The sequence below is a fragment of the Lepisosteus platostomus genome, chromosome 5 (assembly GCF_059453375.1).
Source record: "Lepisosteus platostomus isolate fLepPlt1 chromosome 5, fLepPlt1.hap1, whole genome shotgun sequence".
Lineage (NCBI taxonomy): Eukaryota > Metazoa > Chordata > Actinopteri > Semionotiformes > Lepisosteidae > Lepisosteus > Lepisosteus platostomus.
The window spans coordinates 40,218,088-40,243,220 of record NC_142615.1 but is presented as its reverse complement, the minus strand read 5'-3'; the positions used below and the strand labels follow the sequence as shown (position 1 = coordinate 40,243,220).

Sequence of the window (25,133 nt, the reverse complement as noted above, 5' to 3'; positions counted from 1 at the left end):
AGGGAAAGGTCAGAAGGTATAGTAAAAACAAGGTTAGGATTGGTGGAGGTGGTAGGGGTGTTGATGGTTTTTCTCTGTAGAGGATGATTGAGTTTTTTATCCTTCTCTGAAGTGAGAAATTGGAAGAGTTGGGAGTTGAGGGATCTGATGAGGTTAGTTATAAAAGGAAGTTGATGTGGAGCTGTTAGCCGTAAAACTTCCTAACGTCTTTAAACTGCAGTAAGCAAAGATAAAGGAAATTATCTTTGCTTACTGTCCTGTCTTTCTCACACCTGAAGAAGGCTCCACGGCCAACACGTTATGTTTCCTTTCTTCTCTTTTCAGCATGGAATAATCCTTTACTTTTTCCTTTGCAGCCTACGCATGCTGACACAGCTACCCACCTGATATATAACATTCCTATAATCACAACTATGAATGTCCAATGTGGGTATTTTTTCCATTATTATTCATTTTGGCATTGAAGCATATTTTATGTAATACAGAAGTGTCATAATCACTGAAAAACATATTTTTTCATTTAGAAAGAATTAAAAAAATATAAATCACTATGAATTACATTTAGCCTGTTCTGATCTAGGTTTTCTATATACTTTAACATGCCATGTTCAGAATGTCACAACGCAGAAATGCAACAGTGAAGTTTTGTCATTACAAATGTTCGTGGTGAGTGATTTTGTCTCTCTTACCTTAGTGTCAGTGTTTTGGTAATGAGGAAGGAGGGAAAAAGTAATTCAGCAGAAGGGGTGCTATTTTGTTGACTATAAATCCTCACATGCCATGTTCAGAGGGTCATATTAAAAAAAGGTACAGTAAATTTTCTTATAGTTCATGATTTTCATAATTTGTTACATTGTGTCTCACACCTTTGTGTCAGAATTCTGAGATGTTTTTTTCTAAACAGGGGCCATCGCAATACAACAGAAAGAGCAATTAGCTTTTCCCTATGAATTCTCTCATGCCATATTCAGAAGGTCATATCTTAAAAATGGTACAGCAACATTTCCTGAAGTTCAGGATTTTGAGAGTCTGTTACATTGTGTCTCACACCTCATTGGCAGAATTGTGAGACAATTTTATAATCAGGAGGGAGGGTCATAGCAATACGCAGAAAGTGTCATCACCCTTTGCTCATCCTCCGTTAACCATATATTCTCATATGCCATGTTCTAAATGTCCCATTGTAAACTGCTATAATAACATTTCTTGCAAAATGCAAGATTTTAAGACTTAGAGAATTCACGTTTTGCCTTTGTCTTATTTACTTGTTGTCTAACATGCCAGTTTGTGTTATTGTGAGTTTTGAAAATTGGTTTTCGATTTTCTGAAATGTGTTTCATACAAAAATGCAATTTGGATAATCATTACTTACATATTCCCCTTTACTGAGGATATGTGCAGTAATCCACTCGGATTAGTATTTTTAAAAATGACTATAGAGAGCCATCTACAGGCGAAAGGCGGCATAACATCACAGCAGCAGCACTGGAACGAAAAACGCGAATAAGAAGCTGGCGAATAAGCAGCCAACTTCAGCCTCGTTAATGCAATAGGATTGGGTGAGGTAGAAAAATATTTCTTCCTCTGAATCCTAACATTTTTGTAGGTGTTCTAGGACTTCTCGTTTCAGATAAAGCTGCCAATACATCACTTATTTCTACTCCATCAATATCAGCAGTGTTATCAGTACTGAGCCCTAAGTGTGGGTCCTGTCATCATAGAAAAACTTGAACGTATCAACTGCATTCACCTGAAAAAATCTGATAAAATTGAAAAATACATCGGAAACAAATTTACACTGTTTTTTTCAGATCCAGAAGAGACTCATCATGAGACTCAAAACAGACCTGTTTTTAATTCTTTCCAGGAGGAAAGATTATTCAGATGCAAACATGGGTCCAAAATCAATGTACTCACCTATCTGTGTTGCTTCTTCAAATCCTTCAACTGAACGTCGGTATTAAGGGATGATATCATACAAATTTTGGTTTTCTTTTAAAGCACTTTTTAAAAAAAATATGAGCCTCTATTATAGTTGTCTTGGATGTTTCGCAAGGTATAATAGACCCCCTTGTGCCCTCCGCTAAAATATTATAAAATACAACAATCTTTATATATATATAGAACAGCATTTATGGTTACATCTATATTAAAATTAAGATAAATATACAAAAGTATTGAAATACAAATGTACAGTCCTAACATAATCATGCTGTCCAACTGTCTTTTTTGCTTTTCAAGTTCTCCAACAAATCTGTATTGTAATTTTAAATATTTTAACTAAGGGTGCAACGAGAGTATAAATGAATTCTCCCGCCAGCCATTTGAAGGTCAAAGTCCATGGCTGAATATGATTCCCTTGAATGCTGGCCATGACTGGTCATTCCCAGTGATAATGACTAATGTACTCACTTGTTTACTTGTTGTAGTTTGACACACAAAACAACTGCATTTCCTGCAAATATCAAGTGGGTTAAGGTTTTACTAAGGAATTCAATTAAGTAGAATAATGAGAAATGGGCTCGAACCACTAACCTTTCAATTAACAGCTCCCAGAGACTCACGTGCAACCCTTTTCTCCATTTGCAAGCTTTTGGTAAAAAAAAAAGACTTTATTCTTGCCGGCCTGTAATATTTGTTTTGCACTGATAAGCAAGATCTGTGTTTCATCTTTCGCAAGCTGTATGAATTTCATGAAAAGCAAGTTGTTCTAGAAAGAAAATGAAAACTTGCATTTAACAAAATCAAGCCGCACGTGATCATCCATAGTGATACATTCTATAAGACAAGACAGGAAGAGAGGCACCACTGGGATTTGAACTCAAGATCTCCTGTTTAATAGGAAAACGCATTAACTAAATCAGCCAAAGTGCTGTCAGAGTATTAACATCATGTCTGATGTCAGTGATTGCAGCTGACGAGGAGGATCGCTGGAGGACAGTTCACTGTGAACAAGTCAGCCTGCATAATGAGGGGAAGAGACCAGCCTCTGTGATGCACTATAGAGTTACACTAACCTTCTGCCCTACTGTTCTCTGCTGCATTCTACCCTAGCAGATAAATATTGGTTTCCATGCGTGTAAGGTTTCTTTTTTTTGTCAAATATTTTCAAGCATATTTTTGCTGTTGAAAATAAGTTGTTTGTGGTTTTGAGTGTTGTGTTCCTCTTCCTTTAGTGTCACCCAAAGTGATACATTGTGCTTCGGCAATTCTTCGGGCTATAGTGTTTAGAGGAGTTCAGTTGAATTAGTTTGCATAGATAAAGTATTTATTTTCCTTTTAATCCTTTAAAGCATATTACATTGTCAATACATTGTATCTTTCTTCCTACTAATTGTCATCATTTTTTTTCTGGCTTGATCTCGTAATCAGATATTTCAGAATCTTCCTTAAAAACTAGTAAAAGAAGTGGGACACATTCATGCACACTAAAAAATATGAAAGGGTAGCAGGACACAGTAACCACAAAACATCTTGTAGATTATGAATGTGCCTAAAATATTTCAGTACTTTAGAGGGTTCTGCCATTTTAGATGTTGTACTGTGCCTGTCTGATTTATCAAACGTGTCATTTAAATCTCACATCATTTCTATATCAGTCTCAGGGCCTTGCAGCAAAGATTGCAATTCATCCCAAAATGCCAAGTTTCCCACTGTTGATACGTACAAAGAAATTAATGTACATTTTCCCCCAAAATCAACCAATTTAAAAATCAAATGCATCCCTCCTCATCTGCAGTTGGAGAGAATAATGTCAGAATAAATACAGGTTTAAAAGTCAGGAGCATTGATAGTCCTATTTAAAAATTTTGCTAAAATGCTCACAATATATTAAAAAGTTCTATAAAATGCAAAAATAATTAAAACATAATAAAACAAGGTAAAAAGAAATGATACAGTTATAAAGATCAGGAATTATCAATTTGAAGTTACAATCCACTTACAATATGCCAAAAATGGCAAGAATATGTAAAACAGGTGTATATTTTTTAAAAAAACAAGTTAAAATAAATACTAAATACTTTTAAAATTCAGGAATGTGATTGGTCAGATGCTTACGATGAGTGTTGTTGGTGTTTCGTGTGATTTAGCGAATTGAAAAAATATTCCATTTAAAAACGGCAGTAGCTCGTATGAAAAAAATAGTTCGTAAGTATCTTTGTTGTAACAGCTGCGCCAGAACTAGTGTATTCATATTCAGCAGAAAAATACCTGAACTTGACTGGTTTATATTCAGTTATGTGCGTTGGGAACAAAAGGGAGACTTACTGTACGTGGATTTTATTAGGTTTTAGGAATCAGAAAATGTATTTTTACACGTTTATGCCTACGAGCAAAAATAACTTCCTGCTTTCAGCACTTTTATTGTTTCTGCTTGTAACCTCGAACAGAGAAACCCAGTACTGACTCTGGGATTTAAGAGGCATGTATGAAGACAGTAAAGGTGAGTTTGTTGTTTTTTTTCCCCCGCTGAAGAGTATGAAGGCGGTGTGACGAGTCTGGAGGGAGGAGACGCGCATTCCGCACGGGGAGCGCAGAGCAATGAGTTTCACCTGCAGCTCGCCGAGTCCTGTCCTATATAACCGCTGAGCCCGGACACACAGAGTCTCCAGCCAGTGTTGGAGACGCACTATGTTAATAGTTTTTTTTAAGAAGAAGTCGGTGTTCTTTCGCTATTTTATTATTATTATTATTATTATTATTATTATTATTATTATTATTATTATTATTATTATTATTTGAGTTAGTGGTTACTGTGCTAGACCGGCGCGAATACCGCTTCTGTTTCTTTTCTCTGCTCAAACACTGCTGGGCAAAGCTTAAATTAAAACCCTTTTTCTGAAACATTGAGTGTGAGGGGTAACAGGTGGAGGTAGTCCGTATCGAGGTCACCGGGGGAGGTACTCCTGTCTCCCCAGGTGACACTTCTTATTTTTGAGATAACGTTTGTTTGAAACCGCTCTACAAATTTTCTCACATGCACGTATTCTCCAATATCACCACAACAAAACCATAAAGTTTGTTTCCACAGACATGACACTACTATGCAATAAACCAATAAATTAATGAACTAGCAGAATCCCAATAAAAACACCTGGCCAGCCCAGCGTGTCAGTATCAGTTTCTTATCAGTGCTCCTTTTTTTCCACACCAGAAGTTAACTGAGGTTTTGTTTTCATTGCATAACAGCAGATAAAGGCTCTCTAGCAGTGTCTAAAGGTTTTTATAGCAATTGCAATGGTTTTTATTCTTATTTTCATGATTTTGTATTAATTTATTAATGTCATTCCAGGTCCAGTCTTCACAAAACATGATGTAGAATTTTTTCTAATTGATCAATTTGTCCCAGATTTTTATCCAATCTAGTAGTTACCTAGAACAAGGTTTTCAAATCATTCCCAGGCCCTTGACATGCATATAGTTGAAAAATATGACCTCTGAAGACCAAAAAAACATGTTCACCAGCTGTTTTTTTTTCATATGTTTGTCTGCTGAGTGGGCACATTAAGAAATTTGACTATTCACACTCAAAGCCAAGGGGGCTAGCTTCAATTTAAGACCTGAACCAGGCTCCTGCTATGTTCTGCTGCAGAGATATAACAAATGTTTAAGGGGGAGGAAATTCCAGGCAGACATTGTCTAAATATGTCAATGTTGTTAAGTGTTTGAAGCCCAAATAAAGGGCTGTTTTGGATGAAAGCAGTAGATTGGGTCTGATCAAGCTCGTTACTGACCTCACTCACGCAAACTCCATACACGGTATTCGGGACTACGTGCGGTAAAGAGAAGAGTGCCCCCTTCTGATATATCAAGAATACACATAACTATGGAAGCCCGTCTCACCAGGGAGTGAAAAAAACCGTGCTATGGTATCTCATATTTGCAACTTTGAAATTATCCCCATTTAACTGTCTGCCCTTCTCTTATTGTAAGGGATTTGGTTTCTAGGGCTTGTACCCCTGCCACTCCCACCCTAGTTCGTGCCTCACTGTATAGGCTCGAACCCAGGTCTTGCCCACTAAGCTAAAGACCTTCGAGTAAAAAAAGAATTGTACCAGAATTGTTTTGGATAGATTTGTGAAATGTTATTGTTAAATATTGTTATTGTTAAAGAGCTGTTTTTTAAACGAAATAAATAAAAAAGCAATAGGGCTGGAGTTTATAGACTGTGATTCAAATACGAGAGTAGGAGAGGAGGGGACTAGTTCAGGAGCACAACCGGCCCTCCCCTGCCCAATTTCACAGCAGGCTCTGTTGTACCCCAATGTGGAGTTCAGCTTTTGATCACTCAGCTGAGAGATGAGCCCTGGGAATATGGGGCAAATACAGGAGATACACATGACTCGAGAGAGAGTTTTTATCCCTAAGGGATAAAACTTGTTTTACAATGGCAGACAATATAATGAAACAAAACCTCTGTTCTGCTGCTCCAGGCTGGTTCCACTGGGAACAAGTGGAGCTAGGAGCTCATGAACAGCAATTGGCCCAGAGGGCAAAAGATGTAGAATATAAGTCTATTAAACGAATACCTTAGACGTATAAATGTGGTCCGTAATTTGTCTAGAATGAAATTCTAATATACGTAATATACGTCAATTATACATCTATGATTATATGTTCATTATATATAAATGGTTGGAGTTCTATTATACAGATAACTTTAGAGGACTATTATACATCAAAGAGATTTTAAATCAAGGCATAAATCAAGCCAATGACTTAGTTTAGGAATTTGTTAATTTTCAGAATAATCAAACACCTGAAAAATATGTAGTTCAAATTATACATGATATACAATATTGTAATCAACAAAGGCTAATTATAAAAAGACACAACTAGTGAACTTTAGCTACAAATTCTTGTAACATGGCAATATATATAGTAAAGACAAACACAAACTAATTACCTGAACATGCTAATATTTAAGTCAAAAACACATTTCAATTCAGATGTAAATTTTGAAACGTATAACTTCTATATTTCCAAGAAAATATGATTACAATGTGAAGTTAAGACCAATTTTTACTGTTCACCATTTGCAAAGCCCTCTCTTATTGTCCTAACAGTTAGAACCAGCAACTTATCATTTTCAGTGTCCAGACTTCCAGGCCCCCTGCCTTGCGTACGCAATCTTCAAACAAAGCATTTTGTGCTCCTTTATTTCATTTTCTGTTGTTGTTGGGTGGGACTTCAGCACTGCAGCTAGGAGAAAATTTTATAATATTAGTACTCAAATAAATTATGATTAATCTCAAGAAAGAACCATTAAGGTTTACTAAGCTCAAAGCTTAATCAGTGTATTAAGTTTAGCTTGCATCATAATAATGGACCAATAGTCTGTCCTAATTAAAGAGTACCCAAAGTTTGAAAGTACAACATAAAATAAGAGTACCTTTAATTACTCTATAAAGATTTGTCTCTCCCAGGCCCCTCTTTTGTCGTTGATCTTTCCAGTTTATGCCAGCGAAGTTGAATTCCATCATCAGTTCATTTGTCATTTGTCTGAAAAACAAATTCTCACTGAGCTTAGATGTTTTTCAAGTGAGTTTCCAGTCAATGTTTTTTTACTCAAATATTTAGGATCAAATGTACTACTGTAATCCTTATACTTTAAAAGACAGTTTTGCAGCTTTACATCTTGCAAATTCAGTGCTTAGCACATAGGTATCTATAAACTAAATTTTGTGCATATTTTAACTTGATCAAAGTAAAAATGTAATGTAAAAACATCTTAAAAATCAATAAGCAATACCTTGACAACACTGTGAACACACTCCCTCTGACATCACTGCCACCTACTCTCCAAAGTTGGTTTATTTGGAAATAATATATTTGAAATAATATTAGAAGTTTTTTTACTACTGGATCTTCATCAATCAACTAATCAGACATACACATTACCCATGACTACTCAATGGAACTAACACATTTTTACATATTAACTGCACTTTTCTGCAGTATTTGCTCAGTCTTAGAATACAAAGTCACCATATTTCAAAGTTAAATTGTAGTAACGTTTTAGAACATAGAACATTATGTAAAACACTTTATTTTGGCATTAAAAGATAAGTAATATTATACATTATAAACTAAAAATAAGAAAGTATGCCAGAGATGGATCCTATTAATCAGATGTAGGCTGTCAAATTATGACCCATCTGTAACCTAGAATACTAGTGAATATTTTCTACACCAGAGAGAATATACAGTAATATCATACCAGCAGCAAGGACTCACTCGTGTGTACAGAACTCATCCATTGTGCTCAGCCTCTTGATGTGGAACTGGGAGTCTAACGGTTCTGTACACCTTCCCACACATCTCAGTTCATCTCTGATCTCCACCAGGAGACCCAATACCCACTTCTGAACTTCTGAAGTCATTCACATTTTGTATCAACATTTGAAAGGAATTGGATCAGGATTTTCTTATACTATTGTTATATTAGCATTACTGTAGTGTTGCTAATGTGCTACATGCAATTTATAATCTTACAAGTTCCCACATTTGTAGTTGATTTTATGTGGTCTTCTCTTTCAAACTATTTTATGTGCCATTTATTGCTTATTAAAATACTATTTTTAATCAAAATAATATTAAGTAAGACCTGTAAGTAGTATAAAGCGACGCCTTTCGTCAAACTTTTTGACAGATACCATGCCCCCTTTTTCAGCCAATGGGAGGCTGTGGTGGGCGGATGTCCAGCCCCCTTTTCAACCAATGGTGTGTTGTTATGGTCAGCTGTCCCTCCCTCCACCCGAGCCAATGGTGTGTCATTGTGGAGCGGATGTCCCGCCTTCCCCCACTGAGCAGTCCTGAGCCTCAAGGTCCAAATACCCGCCACCGCATTCCCCTCGAAAAAGCACATATTAGTGACGAGGGTTGGAAGGCGATCATGTCTGCCACGGGGTTGAGTGCGCTCTATTATAACCCTAAGGAAGCGGGGAGTTACGGCAGCGTGGGGAGTCTGTTGAGGGCCGTGACTTCCCCGGGTGTGAGCGCCACGTGTGGCGGCGTGTGAGCTTTAAGAGAAACAGGACGCTGGTACCTGAAATGGACTGGCAGTGGCAGGCCGACTTGGTGAACATGAGAGACTACAGTGAGTTCAACGATGGTTTCTGTTACATCTCATCACGTATAGACATGTTTTCTAAATATGCCTGCGCCGTACCACTGAAAAGTCTGGAGGGGGCGTGACAAGCGCTTTCAGAAATATATTTCAAGAGGGTCGTACTCCTGAAAAGCTACAAACGGACGAGGGAAAAGAATTTCTTAACAGGACCTTCCAAAATCTTCTGAAATGTGAGAATATTGAACACTTCATTATGGCCAGTGATGTGAAGGTTAGAGTGATAGAGAGGTTTAACAGAACTATTAAAACTTGGACTTTTCCACAGCGCGTTTCATTTCATGCATGAGCTGATCGATGTTGCAGTCGTACCCTCTAGGTAAGGTACATGTCCATATAGTCTCATCGCTGATGAACAGAAAATCTTCATCCTGATCAAACGTGTTTAGCGTATGCGGATAGTGCAGCTCGACCAGACCCACTTCCCAGCTCCTGTCCAGGTCAATCGCCTTTGCCAGATGCTCTGTGAAGCACGCGCTGGTGTTCTTTGGAAACATCTTTGAGGATGAATTACTGGCTAGTGTAACATAGAAGACATTGCGGTTCATTTTTCAGCACCTCTATATTTCTTTGACCTCGGAAGCCTTTATCCAACTATTGAATTTATCGCTCTATCTGCGCCACTTTACCAAAATCTGTTTGTTTTTTTCACGCCCCCTGGCTGCTTTAATCTTTTGGATGCGATAGACGCTCTCAGAATTGGGGTTTATTTTCTGTACCTCTTCTGTGTAGAAGGAGCCCTTAATGTCATTGCTTGTGTAGTCCTGCAGTTTGTAATAGGGTCTTAGAGCCGGGGTCCGCTCTTTGACAATTAAAATTTCATCTGTGAAGGTCTGTTCATACCCCTTCTCAAACATTCCCTTTTATTTTGGACACCCGCACATGATCACCCACGTTAAATGAAAACTTTGACGGTTTTCACTTAAAGTGTTCGCCATAGACGGTTCTCCACATTTCAAGGGAGTTATCGATCGTAACAGAAGCCGGGGTTCGTTTAATAGTCATGTGGTAACTATGATTATAAAAGTAAATAAGATCAGACAGATCGATATATCGAAAGGTGTTTTTGTGTGTCGGGTACCTCCACATTTTTGTTTTAATAGTTTGGTTAAACCTCTCTATCACACTACTGCTCGGTGGGGGAAGGCGGGACATCCGCCCTATAACAACACCATTGGTTGAAAAGGGGGCGGGACATGGGTTTTAAAGTTTTGACAGACGCTGCACACCACAGTGGGGCAGACTTGAGTTTTTCAAATAGCTCTCGGTTACCAGCGTTGGCTAGCAAGGTGCCCGGTACGTTGATTTCGGCCATTGCCCCCGTGAACACATCCCAACCTTTTAGCTTCTTACCAGCCGCAACAGATTGCTGTTGTGTGAGAGCCCTGACAAGATCAATCATGTGAGAGCCCTCAACGGGTGCCCCCTTGTACACAAATTTTCCTTTTTAATTCCAGGCTATTAACAGTTTATTGCGTGCCATAGTCTTTAACAATATCTCGGCATTTCTCTGGAACCACTGAGACGCGCTGTCTAAAATATACCCAAAGTCAGCGTCGGTCGATGACGGCTGTTGTGGTGATGCGTGTGATAGATCGGCGGGTGCATTTTCGGGTAGTACAACAGTTAAAATCCCCTTTTCAGAAAACTCCTGGCGTACTATTGTCAAAAACCGTTGTAACACCCGATTATATAATCTCACTTTTTCATATTCAGGCAGATGCGAGTTCTGAAAAAAGTCTCTCATTTAGTCATCCAACCTGCGGGTTGTTATTTTTCTCACATCGCTTTCGTTGCCGGACCGCTCTCGGAGTCGATCAAGCTGTTTCTGAGGTACAAGGTACATTTTTTTCAGCGTGCTCCATTATCGGTGTTGTAGAAGCCCCGTAATCAATGGTACCGCAATACTCAACAGTGTCCCAATAAAACTGCCGGACTGGTTCACCAAGAGTCTTTCTTTTAGGAGAAACCCAGTGGGCAAAAGACGTATAATATACGTCTATTAAACGCATACCTTAGACATCTAAATGTGGTCTACAATTAGTCTAGAATGAAATTCTAATATACGTCTAAAGTTATACGTCAATTATACGTCTATGTTTAGACGTTCATTATACATAAATGGTTGGAGTTCTATTATACGGATAGATTTAGAGGACTATTATACATATATGGTTGGAGGTCTATTATACGTATAACTTTAGAGGTCTATTATACATATATGGTTAGAGGTCTATTATACGTATATGGTTAGAGGTCTATTATACATATATGGTTAGAGGTCTATTATACGTATATGGTTAGAGGTCTATTATACGTATATGGTTAGAGGTCTATTATACGGATAACTTTAGACGTCTATTATACGTATATGGTTAGAGGTCTATTATACGGATAACATTAGAGGTCTATTATACGTATATGGGTAGAGGTCTATTATACATCAAAGATAGATTTTATAGGTGTAGAAACAAGTAAACCAAGCCAATGATTAGGTTTAGAAATTTATTCTGAAAATACACATTCACACCTGAAACATACGTATTTCAAATTATACATTGTATACAATCAACAATCAACATATGGGCAATAATCATAAAAAACACAACTAGTCTTAAACTTCAGCTACAAATTCTGGTAACATGGCAATATACAGTATAGTAATGACAAACACAAAACTAATTACATTAACACACTAACTCAAAACCACATTTTGATTCAAATATACATTTTAAAATGTACAACTTCTATATTTCCAAGAAAAAAATATTACAATGGAAGTTAAGACGATTTTTGTCCACTATTTGCAAACCCTGTCTAATTGTCCTAACAGTTAGAACCAAAAACCTATTATTTTCAGAGTCCAGATCTCCTGGCCCCCTGCCTTGCATATGCATTCTTCAAGTAACACATTGCGTGCTCCTTTATTTCTTTTTCTGTTGATGTAGGGTGGGACTTCAGCACCGCAGCTAGGAGAAAATTATATAATATTACTTCCCAAATAAATGATGATTAATATCTTCTTTAGTATAATCTAAAAAATGAACGGTTTACTAAGCTCAAAGCTGAAATAAATGTATAAAATTTGGCTTGCATCATAGCAGTTGAGCAATAAAGTCTGTCCTAATTAAAGAGTACCCAAAGTTTGAAAGGACAACATAGAATAAGAGAAACGGCAAAACGATTTTGTGTCATCTTTCCCATTCACACTATTTTATGTGCCATTTTTTTGCTTATTCACGTACTATTTTAATCAAAATAATATTAAGAAAGATCTGTATGTATTCAGATAGTATTATTATTGTTCATACTTACTCGTCAAAAGAGGATTGCTGAGATATTTGCAGATATACTTCTACGTTTGAAAAACGTGTCCAAAATGGTGACCAACGAATACTAGCAATGCATTGTGGTATATATCCGGAAAAAATGCTGGGTTCGATATTTTCTCAACGTATGCGTTTATTAATGTTGTCGATATTATGGTTGAAATTTAACATTGATAATACATCGCGGCTATGTACCCCCTGCTATGAGCTGATGTGCAATTTTAACACATGCAGTTAGTAAGGATCGGTCACTGTTGTATGGTATTATATATAATGACATTATGGAATAGGATGGGGACAGGCCTGGCAACACGGGGGGAGGGGGGAATGTCGCCCCTTCAGTTTTGGGCAAAAAGATTTACCTAACTTAATTTGCGCCCTAAAAAAATAGTTGTACTTTGTCAATGGTCAGACAACACTAAATGACACGAACAGTCACTCAGTCTGTTTGATGGGCAGGAGGGCTATCCGTCCAGGAACTGCACATATCAGTGTCGTTATTGAGTGTCAACATTACGATCCTGTTTGCTCAGGTGGACCGATTCCTTGCAGTAGTTTATCATTATACTTAAAATCGTTATATAACTAGGACTAGTTATAGCAGTCTGTGCTTTCTGTTGGTTTTACAACATTTTTTTCTTAACGATTCAGAACGTCCATGTAGCTGCAAAAATGAACACTGGTACTTTTCGCTCCAGGCAATACAAACCGTGAGAGTGACGAAAAATGTGAAACTGAACTTCATCGCAAATACCAGATTGCTAGTCGTTATCTTCTATCATGAAGCACTAATCAATGGCATAGCTGCGAGATTTCATTTGGGTAGCTGCACCATACAGCTCCGTTTCAACCGAAATATCACCCCCCCTCAGAATTTCAGACGCCCCCCTACAGCTTTTTCCCCGGGCACCGCGCACTGATGGGGGACGGGGTGTCCAGGAAATGGTATCAACTTTTGTCAAGAAAATAAAAATAGAAACTCTATAGGCACTCAAACATTTTACTGTTTTTTTTCAGGCAGGTGGCAAGACCCCCTCAACAAAACCCTTGTATGCCAAGCTGTGGGCATTGATTCGTCGAATATACGTATATTTACGGCGAAATTACGTCTATACGTATATATACGTCGCCTCGACGTATAATCAACGTCGAATTGCAACCGTAAAATCGACGACATGAATGAACGCATATATAACGTCGAAAACACATCTAACACAGTGCCTGAGGCTTTTTACTGTATGTATCGTGTGTGCCGCAACTAGGACTATACGGCACTCTGCACAGTGCACGAAGTAAATTATTTTGGCAGTAATTAATTTATTATATTTACTATATTTATTATACACGTGTAAATTAATTACTGCCAAAATAATTTACTTCGTGCACTGTGCAGAGTGCCGTATACTCCTAGTTGCGGCACACACGATACATACAGTAAAAAGCCTCAGGCACTGTGTTAGATGTGTTTTCGACGTTATATATGCGTTCATTCATGTCGTCGATTTTACGGTTGCAATTCGACGTTGATTATACGTCGAGGCGACGTATATATACGTATAGACGTAATTTCGCCGTAAATATACGTATATTCGACGAATCAATGCCCACTGGGAAGACCCTTTTGACAGTCTTTAAAAGCTTATGCTTTCTCTTCACGGTCCCAAACTGCTAAGCAGATAACGGTATGTTCCCTTTCAAGGTGTTCAAGGCGATTTTAGCTATTGCCTGTACAAGATCACCTGAAGCCCCACAGAGAATAGGTTTCCGCTGACTGGGGCTGGCTTTCACCAGAAAATGTAAGAGTCAGGTTTCACTGAACTCGTGAAGACATGTCGACGGACCGAATGTGTTTTTTTTTTACTGAGTCTATGGTTGCAAGATCACTGACTTTAATTTTTTTTTTAAATACATAAGACGTGGGTACATCTGGGGGGGAAAGACTTGTTCGCAAGCGATAGTCTTCTGGGGTGTCGGCATTTAAATCCACCAACAAGTAACCGAAAGGTTTTTTAGTAGCGTCATTGAACGCTTCCAAATAAAATTTGGCTTTACCAGGGTACATCTGCCGGGACAGGGTTGTAATCTGTAGTTTATCTCTAGGGTTTTTAAACGGCACCATGAAATTTGTATCTAACGCTACGGTTCTACTTTTCCGGCTTTGACAAAACACATTTTGGATGATATCCATGATCATATACATGATGCTGAGGTTTCGGTGGTGTACGTATTTGGTTAAAGCTTTTTCTATCTCATTATTTTCACACGCAGACTCCATCAAATCATCAACTATAATCAAATTTACTCTACCCGGTGGCAGTAGCTGGTCGTCGGAAAACGACGTTGGTAGTCCTTCTATAAACTGAATGTATGGAAATTTCACAAGCAACTCAGCGTATAGAGGTTGCCAGCAGCTGTAACACCAGACTATGTTTTCGGGTTTACGAGTCATAACGGTATCACCGTTCTCCAAGAGCTGTTTTATAAAATAACTTTTACCGCAATTCGAGGGTCTGGACAAAATGCTTGAAAAAGGGTGTTTTAACCTGACATCCATCGTGTTAATATCCGTAGGGCAATGATGTCAAATTTTCTTGCAGCACCCGCTTGTCGTACACCACCTTTTGGGTTTTCTTTAAGGTCCGGGTCTCAATGTGCCAATCCTTTTTAACACGCACGATCATCGGCTGTTGAATAGAAATGTTTAAATTCCCGGCACTCAGCATAAGGGTTAACGCCATAGTCAAAAACCAAGTCCCGCAGACTCTCAAAGTTAACATTTTCACCATTATTACGCTCAATGTGAACAGGCTTTCCCACCAGACAGCTTGTACCCATACGACTTGGGCCCTGTTGATACAAACTTGATGTGTTGTCCAGCATCGATTTCGCTGGTCAGCTCATGATATGGCGTAAATAAGTACCTGAACAATTAATCGGGGTTTCTCACAATGGTGGTCTGTGGTAAATTGTCTCTTTGTCTGTACTTCCCCCCACAAACTGTTCAAGGCAATTTTTGAAAGCTGTCTTTTGGCCGGATTCTTTTTAATGTTGCCGGGGTCCAGCCGGACACCCTCTTTTTCATAATATTCGCTGATATATCTTTGTTGTTTCGCAACATCTGTACACCACTCTGGAAACCCCGAAGCTCCCTGTTCCCCTTTCAGAGGCAGTTAGATGTAGTCTGTAAAAAGATCGTGTGAGGACTTTTCGAAATGCCTAATTTCGTACATTTTACACACTCTATACCCCAGATCTAAGGCCATCTGTAATTCCGGGGTGCACCAGACACCAGTCAAGGCGCGATCTTCATCACTGTGCTCACAGGGAGTGGTCTGTTTTGTTTCACCACATGTACGACAGTGTTGACAGTTTTTTGTCAATTTTGGTTGGAAGAACTGGAAAGTACAAACATCTGGGTGGGTAAACTTTCACCTTCACTAAACCGAAATACCGTTTTAAATCTCCAAAGTTGTTATATATTATTCGGGGGTGCCCCAGTGGGTATTTTTTATTTTTTAGTTTTGTTCACAAACGGATACAGACTGGTGAAATCATAGTAATGAATTTTTTCACCGGGCTGCGCTGTGTAATACAAACAAATCGCATTTGTTCTCCCCCCAAAAAGCGACTCATGCGGTTGCAGAGGCTCTGGTAACTGCGCAGCTGTTAGAAATTTACCCAAGTCTCCATTTTCAACAAGCATGTCTCTGAACTCGTGCTCCCACGAAACACGCACGTTAAAACCTCTCATTTTGAGAAAATTAATTTTAACCATCGTCTTTCTGTACAACCAACCAAAAGTAGTGTTTGTTAGCGGATTAAAATCGTTTTCACAATAACAAACGCTACAACCGTGAAAAAAACAACCGTTGAACTCAAAGGCTGTCGGCACTCCGTCAATTACAGCATAACCATCCACAAAATATGGGCCAACCTTGAACTCACCGGCTGTGGTTAACGCGTGTTGGATTTTAACGGGCTCTGTGTGTTCGATGTACATAAGCCATTGAATGCTGGGTGTAGAAAATCATTTTTGCTGGCGGTGGTAATTGTCATGGGGTAGCAACGCTATCGTTTCTTCCTGTAAAAACATAAGTCTGAACATGGCCATGCAGACGCTAGCGATGGTCACAAACTGAAAGGGGTCGATGCACACAACGCAGGCGGCCCCTGACTCAGTCATGCGTGTCTGTCTGGTCATATTCATGACCTCGTCCCGAAACCTGATACAGCCTTCTCTTAGAATTGCCATATCCAACTGGCAGTAACGTTTCAACTCTCTCTGTAAGTTAAACACACGTCCCTTGCATTCTTCTTACCAAACCAAAAACTCGGCTTTCTTGCTCGGCAGCATGTAGTTAACGCCAAAAAGTTCTGGCGGCGGCATCGGTCCGACATAATTTTGGTTTTCTGAAGTGTTCATCAAGTGTGGAAAATGACCCTTAGCCCCAGGGAACCCCATGGCGGCCGGCAGTTTGCTTAATTTCATAGGTAGAACGTTTAAAGAATCGATAAATCTGATGTTCAGAGCTTTTACGGTCATACACATTATCTTACCACCCTGATTAATTAGTTCAACGTCCATCTTTTCAGCTAACAACTGTCTGATTACTAGGTAATTGTCATATCCCTTGCCATTGTGCGATATGAACGTATGGTTTTTAAAACGTCTATCGATAAATTTACACACAATCCTTTAGACAAGTTTCACCATAAAATTCCCAGCTTCATTTATTGTCAATATGAAGGGCGTGGACGTAATTTGGTATGTGAGTCCCCGTTTCTTGCATGCATTCAATGTCGAAAAAAATGTACTTGTTTGAAATTTTGGGGTTGTCCAAAGGCGGTATGTAGCAGAAATGTGTGTCAGGGGTGTCGATCACGTTGTTACAACGCGAGCACAGTTTCTCTTTACATTTGGGACTTGCGAGGTTATAAACCCCACATTTCTCACAAAAGACCCTGCGCTCACACTTACTCACACCTGTCGCCGCATTCCGAAAGTGTCTCGCCAAACACTGAAAGCTACGACAAAAGACCTTACAGGCCGGGCAATTCTGAATTTTGGCATCAATTTTGCAACACTGGGGATCTAAACAGGTTTTACAAGCTTTAACACAGGCGTGTGCGTTCTTGTGGCTATACGCCGCATGGCAGTTAGTGCAAAAATACGCCGCCCCCACAAAAGCTTTAATATTTAAAACCCCATAAAAATGCTCTTCATGCAGTAGAACAAAAAGTATTTTAGAAATTTGGTGGTGTGGGCCCCGTTGTAAAATATTTCCAATCACCCTGGTCGTGGTACAAAATTTTAATGACCACCTTTAAATGTTTTTCAAAAGCGGTAATGTCTGACAAACTAATTTTCCGATTCTCTGGAAAACCCAACTCTTTGTGCATTCGTTTAGCGCCCTGTAACATTTTCCTATCGGTACAACCTTCATTCAACAAACCGTACACACACCCGGCGAAACACAGATTACCGCCCGTGTAATGTAAATCGATAAGGTGCGCTTTTTTCTGAGCAATTACCCGGCTGTACAGAACGGATTTAAATCTTCGGCGGGCACCCCCCTGCATATTCCTAACTATCGTCACCACTAAGCGGTGGCTGTCATCGGTAAGAACCTCTGTGTGGCTCTGTAAGAGGTCCGAGATGTGGCTTAAAAAATCGGCAGCATTTAATTCTCCGGGGTGTCTCCTGCGTGAGAACAAGGGTTTGTTAAAACCACCCGCAGTCAAACGCAGCTGTACAAAATCATTCGCCCCGATGTTTGGAGAAAGTTCATCCAATATTCTCTGGACTGCACCATGCTCAGCGTCTATAGCCTGTACATACGAGGTTATTCTGTCGAGATTAACAAAACGAAATTCTTCATGGTGCTCTGTTGCTCTAAAATTATTATAAGACCTGTTATAACTACGTATACGCTCCAGGAAAACTAAGGGGTCTCTATTCGCCCCTGCACCGCCACCAACCTGATTCAGATCGTTCAGTACAACCGGTTCTCGGTTACCGACATCCTGTTCTGCTACAACAACCTCGGGCCTTAAGCTATTTTCTACCACGGCATTCTCATTGCATGGTTCGGGCGGCCCTTGGGAAATCTGATGCCGCTCTCTGAATCTTTGACGACGCAACAAACATGCTTTTGCCAGTTTAATTCTTTTATTTATGTACAAACGCTTGCTGTTGGCAAGCGCTTGGTCTTTTAAACACTTTTTAGACCGCATGTTTAGTCATTTATTGCCGGGGATTTGCACCAATGAAGCATGAAATATCATCATCATGGTCTGAAATCCTGAGCTTAGAGCGGTATCTTCTGTAGAAATTATATCTAAGAGGTTAGCGGTGAAAACCTGGATCTGTTTTGGAAACAAGGTCTGTACACCGGCTAAAACCGCTCTTAGACACTCTAAAGCTCGTTTTTTGGCCACCTCATTAGTGATCGCCGTTGATAGTGACTGTGTAATACCGCGCACTGAATCTAGCACATCACCCAACACCAAGTCTTTAGGCGCGTTATTATTTCTCTCCGCAGGCTTGACACGTCTGGCTTTGGTCAGTGTCTTAACAGCCGTCTCCGATGCAGTCACCACCTTAGGGTCCGACGTTTCCGCCACATTTGTTTCGCCGCTCGTCGATACAGCGGCTGTGTGAAAAAATAAAATACTTATTACCACGCCAATGCTCCACATCTCAAAATCAGAAAACTACACTGTGATAAAAATAAGACTTTTCAACACAACAATCAATGAAATCTAAACTGTCAAAATCAGAAAACTACGATAACTATGATAAAAACGATACACATGTGGCGCATCCTTACACAAAGGGCTGTGGGTGAATGGAACAAGTTACCCGGACATGTTGTTACACCGGTTTCCTTGACGGCGGTGGTGGCGCTAATGGGTCAAGCGGCGTGCTAACGGCTACTAGAGCGTGGTTAACGGCCTGTAGACCCTTGCACAGACCAGTCGCTTTTAACTTTAAAAGCTAAGCAGTTTTAAAATAAGGTTTTTAACACTCCCAAACAGAAAACTACGCGAAGTAGGATCTTTCAGCGAATTAACATCCTAACAAAAGAAGTAACGTTTGCCGTAAGTGGATCATAACACATCTTGACCACGCTTAAATTATTGTAACGCTTACGGCCGACAAGCACTGTGTGTAAGAGCCGGCGTACCAGAGCGGGTGACGTCACCGCCCTTCCCTGTGATAGCAGGACCACAGCTACTGGGCTGTGGAGAGATCTCTCTTTAGCTCACGGGGCTAGGTCGCTGCAGAGAGACGCGGAAGTCCCGGGTTCGAGCCTCCAGTCGGGATGGGGCTGACCAGATGCGGCAAGGGCGCCCGCTTGAGCCCCCGTTGCGTTACATTATATTAACCTTTGCTTTCTTGATTTCAGACGTTTTGAGCTCGTTGACCCAGTTAACGTGTTGGCGCGTCGCAGTTTATTTTTTGAAGGTCCGGGGTCTGCACGGAGTGGGAAAATACCATTAGTGAAAGAACTCAACACCGCAAATTACCAAAAAACGGTGGGGGTTTTTATTATAGACACGTTTAAATGGTTATGCTAAAAGAATGTTTTATATGTCTACATCCATGGGAGTGGCGTGGAGATGGTGGACTCGTACAAGTACCTGGGAGTGCACATCGACGATAGACTGGAATGGTCTAAGAACATCGAGGCCATCTATAAGAACGGACAGAGCCGACTTTACTTCTTGAGGAGGCTCAGGTCCTTCAATGTGTGTAGTAAGATGCTACACATGTTTTATCAGTCGGTGGTAGCGAGTGCCATTTTCTACGCAGTGGTGTGCTGGGGCTCTGGGATTAGAGCAGTAGATTCCAAAAGGCTGAACAAGCTCATCAGGAGAGCGAGCTCTGTCACTGGGTCTGACCTGGACCCCTTGGAGGTAGTGGCTGAGAGGAGAATGATGTCCAAACTGGAGGCCATCATGGACAACTTCTCCCATCCCCTCTATGACAGGCTTGCAGGAATGAAGAGCACGTTCAGCAATAGACTGATTCACCCACGGTGCGACAGGGAGCGCTACAGGAGGTCATTCTTGCCGTCTGCCATAAGACTGTACAACGCATCCACCTTGCGTCTTGGCAGAGGCAACAGCGACAGTGACCTGTTTCTGGACTAAACGCATATACACATATACTGCTACATCTGTTCTCTTTCTTTTTCTTTTTCTTTTTCCCGTTTACAACCACTTTTGTGCAATATATGCCAGGGACCTGTGCAATACATTTATATTTATATTTATATCTATGGTTACATCTATATTTATATTCATACGTGTGATACGATTTTCTGTGTACTGTTCTGTTCTAGTTTCCTCTTGTGTGTCCGGACTGTGAGTAACTCTTGTATTGTATTGTATGTATTGTACTATTAGTATATAATTCGTTACACTGTGGCTGTGTTGTGTGTGTTAAGCTGCTGTTGCACTGCAATTTCCCTCACGGGATCAATAAAGTATCTATCTATCTATATAATACCGACGTCTTCTCTCAGGCGATCTGATAATATGCCCCGCACCCTCTGGTATGGCGTGAACATCTGCATGTGTCTCCACAAGGTTTTGCGGTGGGATTGTAAACCCCAAACGAGGTTTTTTAAATGTGTAGCTACTTGTCCCTTCGCCCGCGTCTGTGGAATAGACACATACGAGTTTTGGTGTGGAGTATATACGCCGGTGTCTTTAAGACTCACATGGTCGTAAAGCGTTATTCAAAACATTGTCGTAAATACTCACCAGTGTTGGGCTGTGCGGTAACTGGCCTTTTTACAGCTGTGGTTTTCGGGGCTAATGGAAATGAATGGATACACACAGTCATGACCACATTATGGAGCAACTCCCTGGTAATTCCATTATAATAATTCAATATTGTCTAGTATACAAATATTATACAACGTTTTGTAACTATAGCAAACATGAGACATGCACCGTGACGTTGTAATTGTCTCACAAAAAGCCGGATATACATACCGCTGAAATTCGTGGAGTCCTGGCCTTCGTCTACCAAGTCGAGCAGTGTTAAGTCTATAAATAGAATATCTTCAGACTGTTGAAATTGATCGGCGTGATCCATTCTGACGAGTTAGGCGATAACGTGAGACTGTAAGAAATGGAATGCAGCCAAAACTTCGCCTGTTAAACCGCTGGTACTTATACACAAACCGATAAACTCTTCTAAGAAACCCCCCCACATAAAACCATTAATCTTCGGTATCGTTGGGTGTGCACGTACTGGGCTGTATAAATTAAGAAACATTTTAGAAAACGTTTTAGTCCGTTATAATGTAAAAATCTATATTATTTTAAGACATACAATGATTTCTAAATTTCATAGCTGTTAAACGTGGTGTAAATGTGCCGCGGTGTCTGTGTTTGATTCACCAACAGACCGCTAAGAATATTATCAAACAAAATGTTTTTTATTAACGCTATAAGAATTTATCTGTTCTTTATAGGGACGTGTTCACAAAACAAGCTTGACGTTTTGAGGTTTTATTTTTTAATAATGTTAAGAACATTTTTGCGTGAAATACATGGTGTGCTTGTAAATTAAAAAACTTAAAATGTATTTTCTGGGGAAACACAACATTTGTGTTTGCGTTGCGTGTTAATACTTTAAAACTTATAAACAGATGTGTGAATACTTTTCGCGCTCGATAAATCGGGGGGTCATCACAACCAATTGAAAAATGTCTTGTGTTATGTAGGCGTGTTACACCATTGGCGCATATTCTTAAACGCTCAGGCCTGACAGGGTCGCAGTGCGTGCTTGGAGCTGTCAGACACCGCAGAGGTGCTGAGATGGCTTCTTTGTGTGAAGAAACAACGGGGTCCACTACTCTACAAAGTGAAGAGGTAGGCGGCTAAAATATTTTTCTGATCGTGCTTGTATCGGTGCTTAGCATATTTCATTTTAATACTTGGTCTTCTTTTTAGCAAAACCCGACCCCACCCTCTACACCCTGTGACAGCGGCGGGGGTGTGACAGCTGGGGTACCAGATGTTGAAGAACTGCCGGGTGCTAGCGATGATACCACGCTACAAATGGTAAATATTAACGAAAAACCTTAGCTCACAAGCGCGTTAAATGCTCGATATTTTAGGTACAAAGCATGTCTATTTTGTTAAGCCTTCCTTTTCTTTTTCCTTTAATAGAATAAAGAGGATGTGGACGGGTTAATCTTCAGCCTACCGGCACATGTGAATGTCTCGTGTCTATGCATGTGTGTTCCCCCAAATGTTAATAAAGCTGATGCCTATGTCCCTAATGAGCCCGATGTTATGCCCCAGATTGTGAAAGCAGTAGTTTATTGCATCTTCAAACACTGTTTAAAGGGGGTCCTGGTTGATGACTGCCCGGCCTGTCTGATTGACCATCCCGGACAGCGGGGTCACACATGCCTGTCTGGCGGCTACACAGATGAAGACGTGACGTTTGCCGCTTTAGATATTTATAAGTCTCTCAGTTTAGCCCGAATTTTATCGGCTGTTCTGTACACCGCACGGTGTCTGGGTTCGTACACCATTACAAATTACACTGAGCGGCGCATAAAACAGTTGCTAAAAAATATAATTGAGGACCGCTCCCCATACGAGCATGTACACACCACAGTTGAACAGCTGGATGGAAAATTAGTAGACGTGACTTTTGATGAGTTGCAAAAGAAACACTATTCTTATTTTTACAGACGCAAAAAAAAAGATCTATGTAAAATGTGAATACAGATTTCACTCTGTTTTACAGACCCGGGTGTGCCATCGTCCGAAGAAAGAAGAATTTCGAATGTATACGTCTGAATTCTTACTAAGAGTGCTTTACACACTTCTCTCTACAAAGCTTGATATGCAAAACAAAGAGTCGAATGCTAATGTCCTTAAATTTGTTAAAGAGATAGAGGTGTATGTCAAGAACTTGAGTGAAATTATTGCGGATCTGATGTTTTCAGATCAGAAAAGGAAGCCTGGGGGGTTCTACAGTGTGTATTCCAAAATACAGCGTGTTTTGCACAGAACCTGTGGTAACACCATCCCGCTGATTACGCAGGCAAATTTTTTTGTCCTGCTAGATCGGATCGCCCAGTGTGGTTCGCATGGCTTTAGACACGGGGAGCGGAAGGGGGTTATGAATGCTTTTTCAGATAACGCAAAGTTTCTCAGCAATGTTGGGGTGGTGGTTACGTGTAGCGAACTAATTTTCCGCACCAACATTTAATTGTTGAATGCAAACAGGAGCCGGTAACGCATGTGTGCTGTGTTGTTTCACTGATTGAAAACCCCCTGTTGAAATAAAGCGGTTCACATTTCACATACTTGCAAACTGGAGTCTGTAACTTGTGTAAAAAGTGCTGCTGCGTTGTTTCACTGTTTGAAAACCCCCTGTTGAAATAAAGCGGTTCACATTTCACATGGTGTTTGTCCTGCAAATTCTTTCCGTGAGACTTTACGCAGTCAGTGTGTGTGTGTGCTTACACCCCTGCTGCTTTGGAGACACGGCTTGTGCAGCGTATAAGCAGCCTGGCCAGAGAACCACTCGGCCGCGGCTGGCGCCGCTCACACCCCGGGATCTCGCGGCCCGCAACAGACCACCTGCGCCGCCGTAACTGCCCGATTTCCTAGGGTTATAATAGAGCGCACTCAACCCCGCGGCAGACATGGTCCCCTTCCAAACCAATACACACTTGCACACACCTAAAGCGAGGGATGCACCATCTTGGGGCTTTGGGACCCCGAGGCGCCGGGGCGACCGGCCGGTGGGGGTTCCGACCCACACCGTTGGCTCCTGAGGGGGCGGGACATGCACAAATAACAACACGCCATTGGATGGCTGGGGGGCGGGGCAACCAAACACCGCGGACGACCATTGGATGGAAAAGGGGGCGTGGTACCTGTCAAAAGTTTGACGAAAGGTGTCGCTTTATACTACTCACAAGCACCCGTGTCTCGCCAAAGCTGACAAATAAGCAGACGGACAAGCCGCACTGCACGTGTGAACAGGGGAATGAGCGAGCGCGCGGGGATAGGGCGCCTCCTGCGCTTAAAAGCTTACAGCACCTGGTATTCCCAGGCGGTCTCCCATCCAAGTACTAACCAGGTCCATCCCTGTTTAGCTTCCGAGATCAGACGAGATCAGGCGTGCTCAAGGGGGTGTGGCCGTAAGCGAGAGCAAGGCTCGCTGGCACCCTTCTTATTGAGAGGACAGCTCCGTCACCTCTTTTACGACGCTGCTTTTTTTGCCTTGCGTTTTTCTCTTCCCACGTTCTCTCTCTTCACTGCCTTCGTCCCCGCTCTATTTCACTTCAGCCTTTCACTCTTGCTTCCTTCCAATGAGGACGGAGCTGCGGGAGAAAGGGCGCTATAGAGGATCGCTGTGGAGAGCTGCTGCTGTGCTCTGACATCTGAGCTCTGTGGAAAACGATCTCAATACAATTCTGAAAAACGCGATTCCCCGAATGCCAGCCGAACAAGTCTCCACAGCCGAAGCGCTGTGTCTCTTTTCAGCTGGCGATAAACCTTTCCTCAATCCTTTGCGGACTTGTAAAACTGTTCCTGATCAGAATAAAAAACGCTCACGCTAATAAACAATCACCCGTGTCTCGCCAAAGCTGACAAACAGACGGACAAGCCGCACTGCACGTGTG

The 25,133-nt window shown here is 40.8% G+C and overlaps 1 protein-coding gene and 1 non-coding gene across 3 annotated transcripts; one reads left to right on the top strand and one right to left on the bottom strand.

The window, feature by feature from the left end:
- The first annotated feature begins 21,201 nt into the window (after positions 1 to 21,201).
- Positions 21,202 to 23,899, top strand: LOC148666514 (uncharacterized). 2 transcript variants are annotated; one of them, XR_015936617.1, is made up of 4 exons: positions 21,202 to 21,338; positions 22,203 to 22,350; positions 22,432 to 22,542; positions 22,651 to 22,780. XR_015936617.1 is itself a non-coding variant. In XM_088631722.1 (4 exons), the coding sequence occupies exons 1-4, from the start codon at positions 21,296 to 21,298 to the stop codon at positions 23,705 to 23,707; spliced, it is 723 nt and encodes a 240-aa protein (XP_088487848.1). In that variant the 5' UTR covers positions 21,228 to 21,295; the 3' UTR covers positions 23,708 to 23,899. The 2 variants fall into 2 exon arrangements, 1 of the variants encoding a protein (XP_088487848.1); XM_088631722.1 differs by lacking the exon at positions 22,651 to 22,780 and adding an exon at positions 23,240 to 23,899 and having other exon boundaries at positions 21,228 to 21,338; positions 22,250 to 22,350.
- A 635-nt stretch (positions 23,900 to 24,534) lies between these two features.
- On the bottom strand, positions 24,535 to 24,653 carry LOC148666513 (5S ribosomal RNA). Its single transcript, XR_015938509.1, has one exon. It is a non-coding gene; the product is annotated as a 5S ribosomal RNA (ribosomal RNA).
- Between the last annotated feature and the right edge of the window lie 480 nt (positions 24,654 to 25,133).

Excerpts from the sequence above, each read along its gene's own strand:
- LOC148666514 (XM_088631722.1), top strand. The coding sequence starts at position 21,296 with ATGGATACACACAGTCATGACCACATTATGGAGCAACTCCCTG. Across the intron at positions 21,339-22,249 it reads CATTATGGAGCAACTCCCTG|GGTCGCAGTGCGTGCTTGGA; the intron begins GTAATTCCATTA and ends CAGGCCTGACAG. Across the intron at positions 22,543-23,239 it reads ATGATACCACGCTACAAATG|ACCCGGGTGTGCCATCGTCC; the intron begins GTAAATATTAAC and ends TCTGTTTTACAG.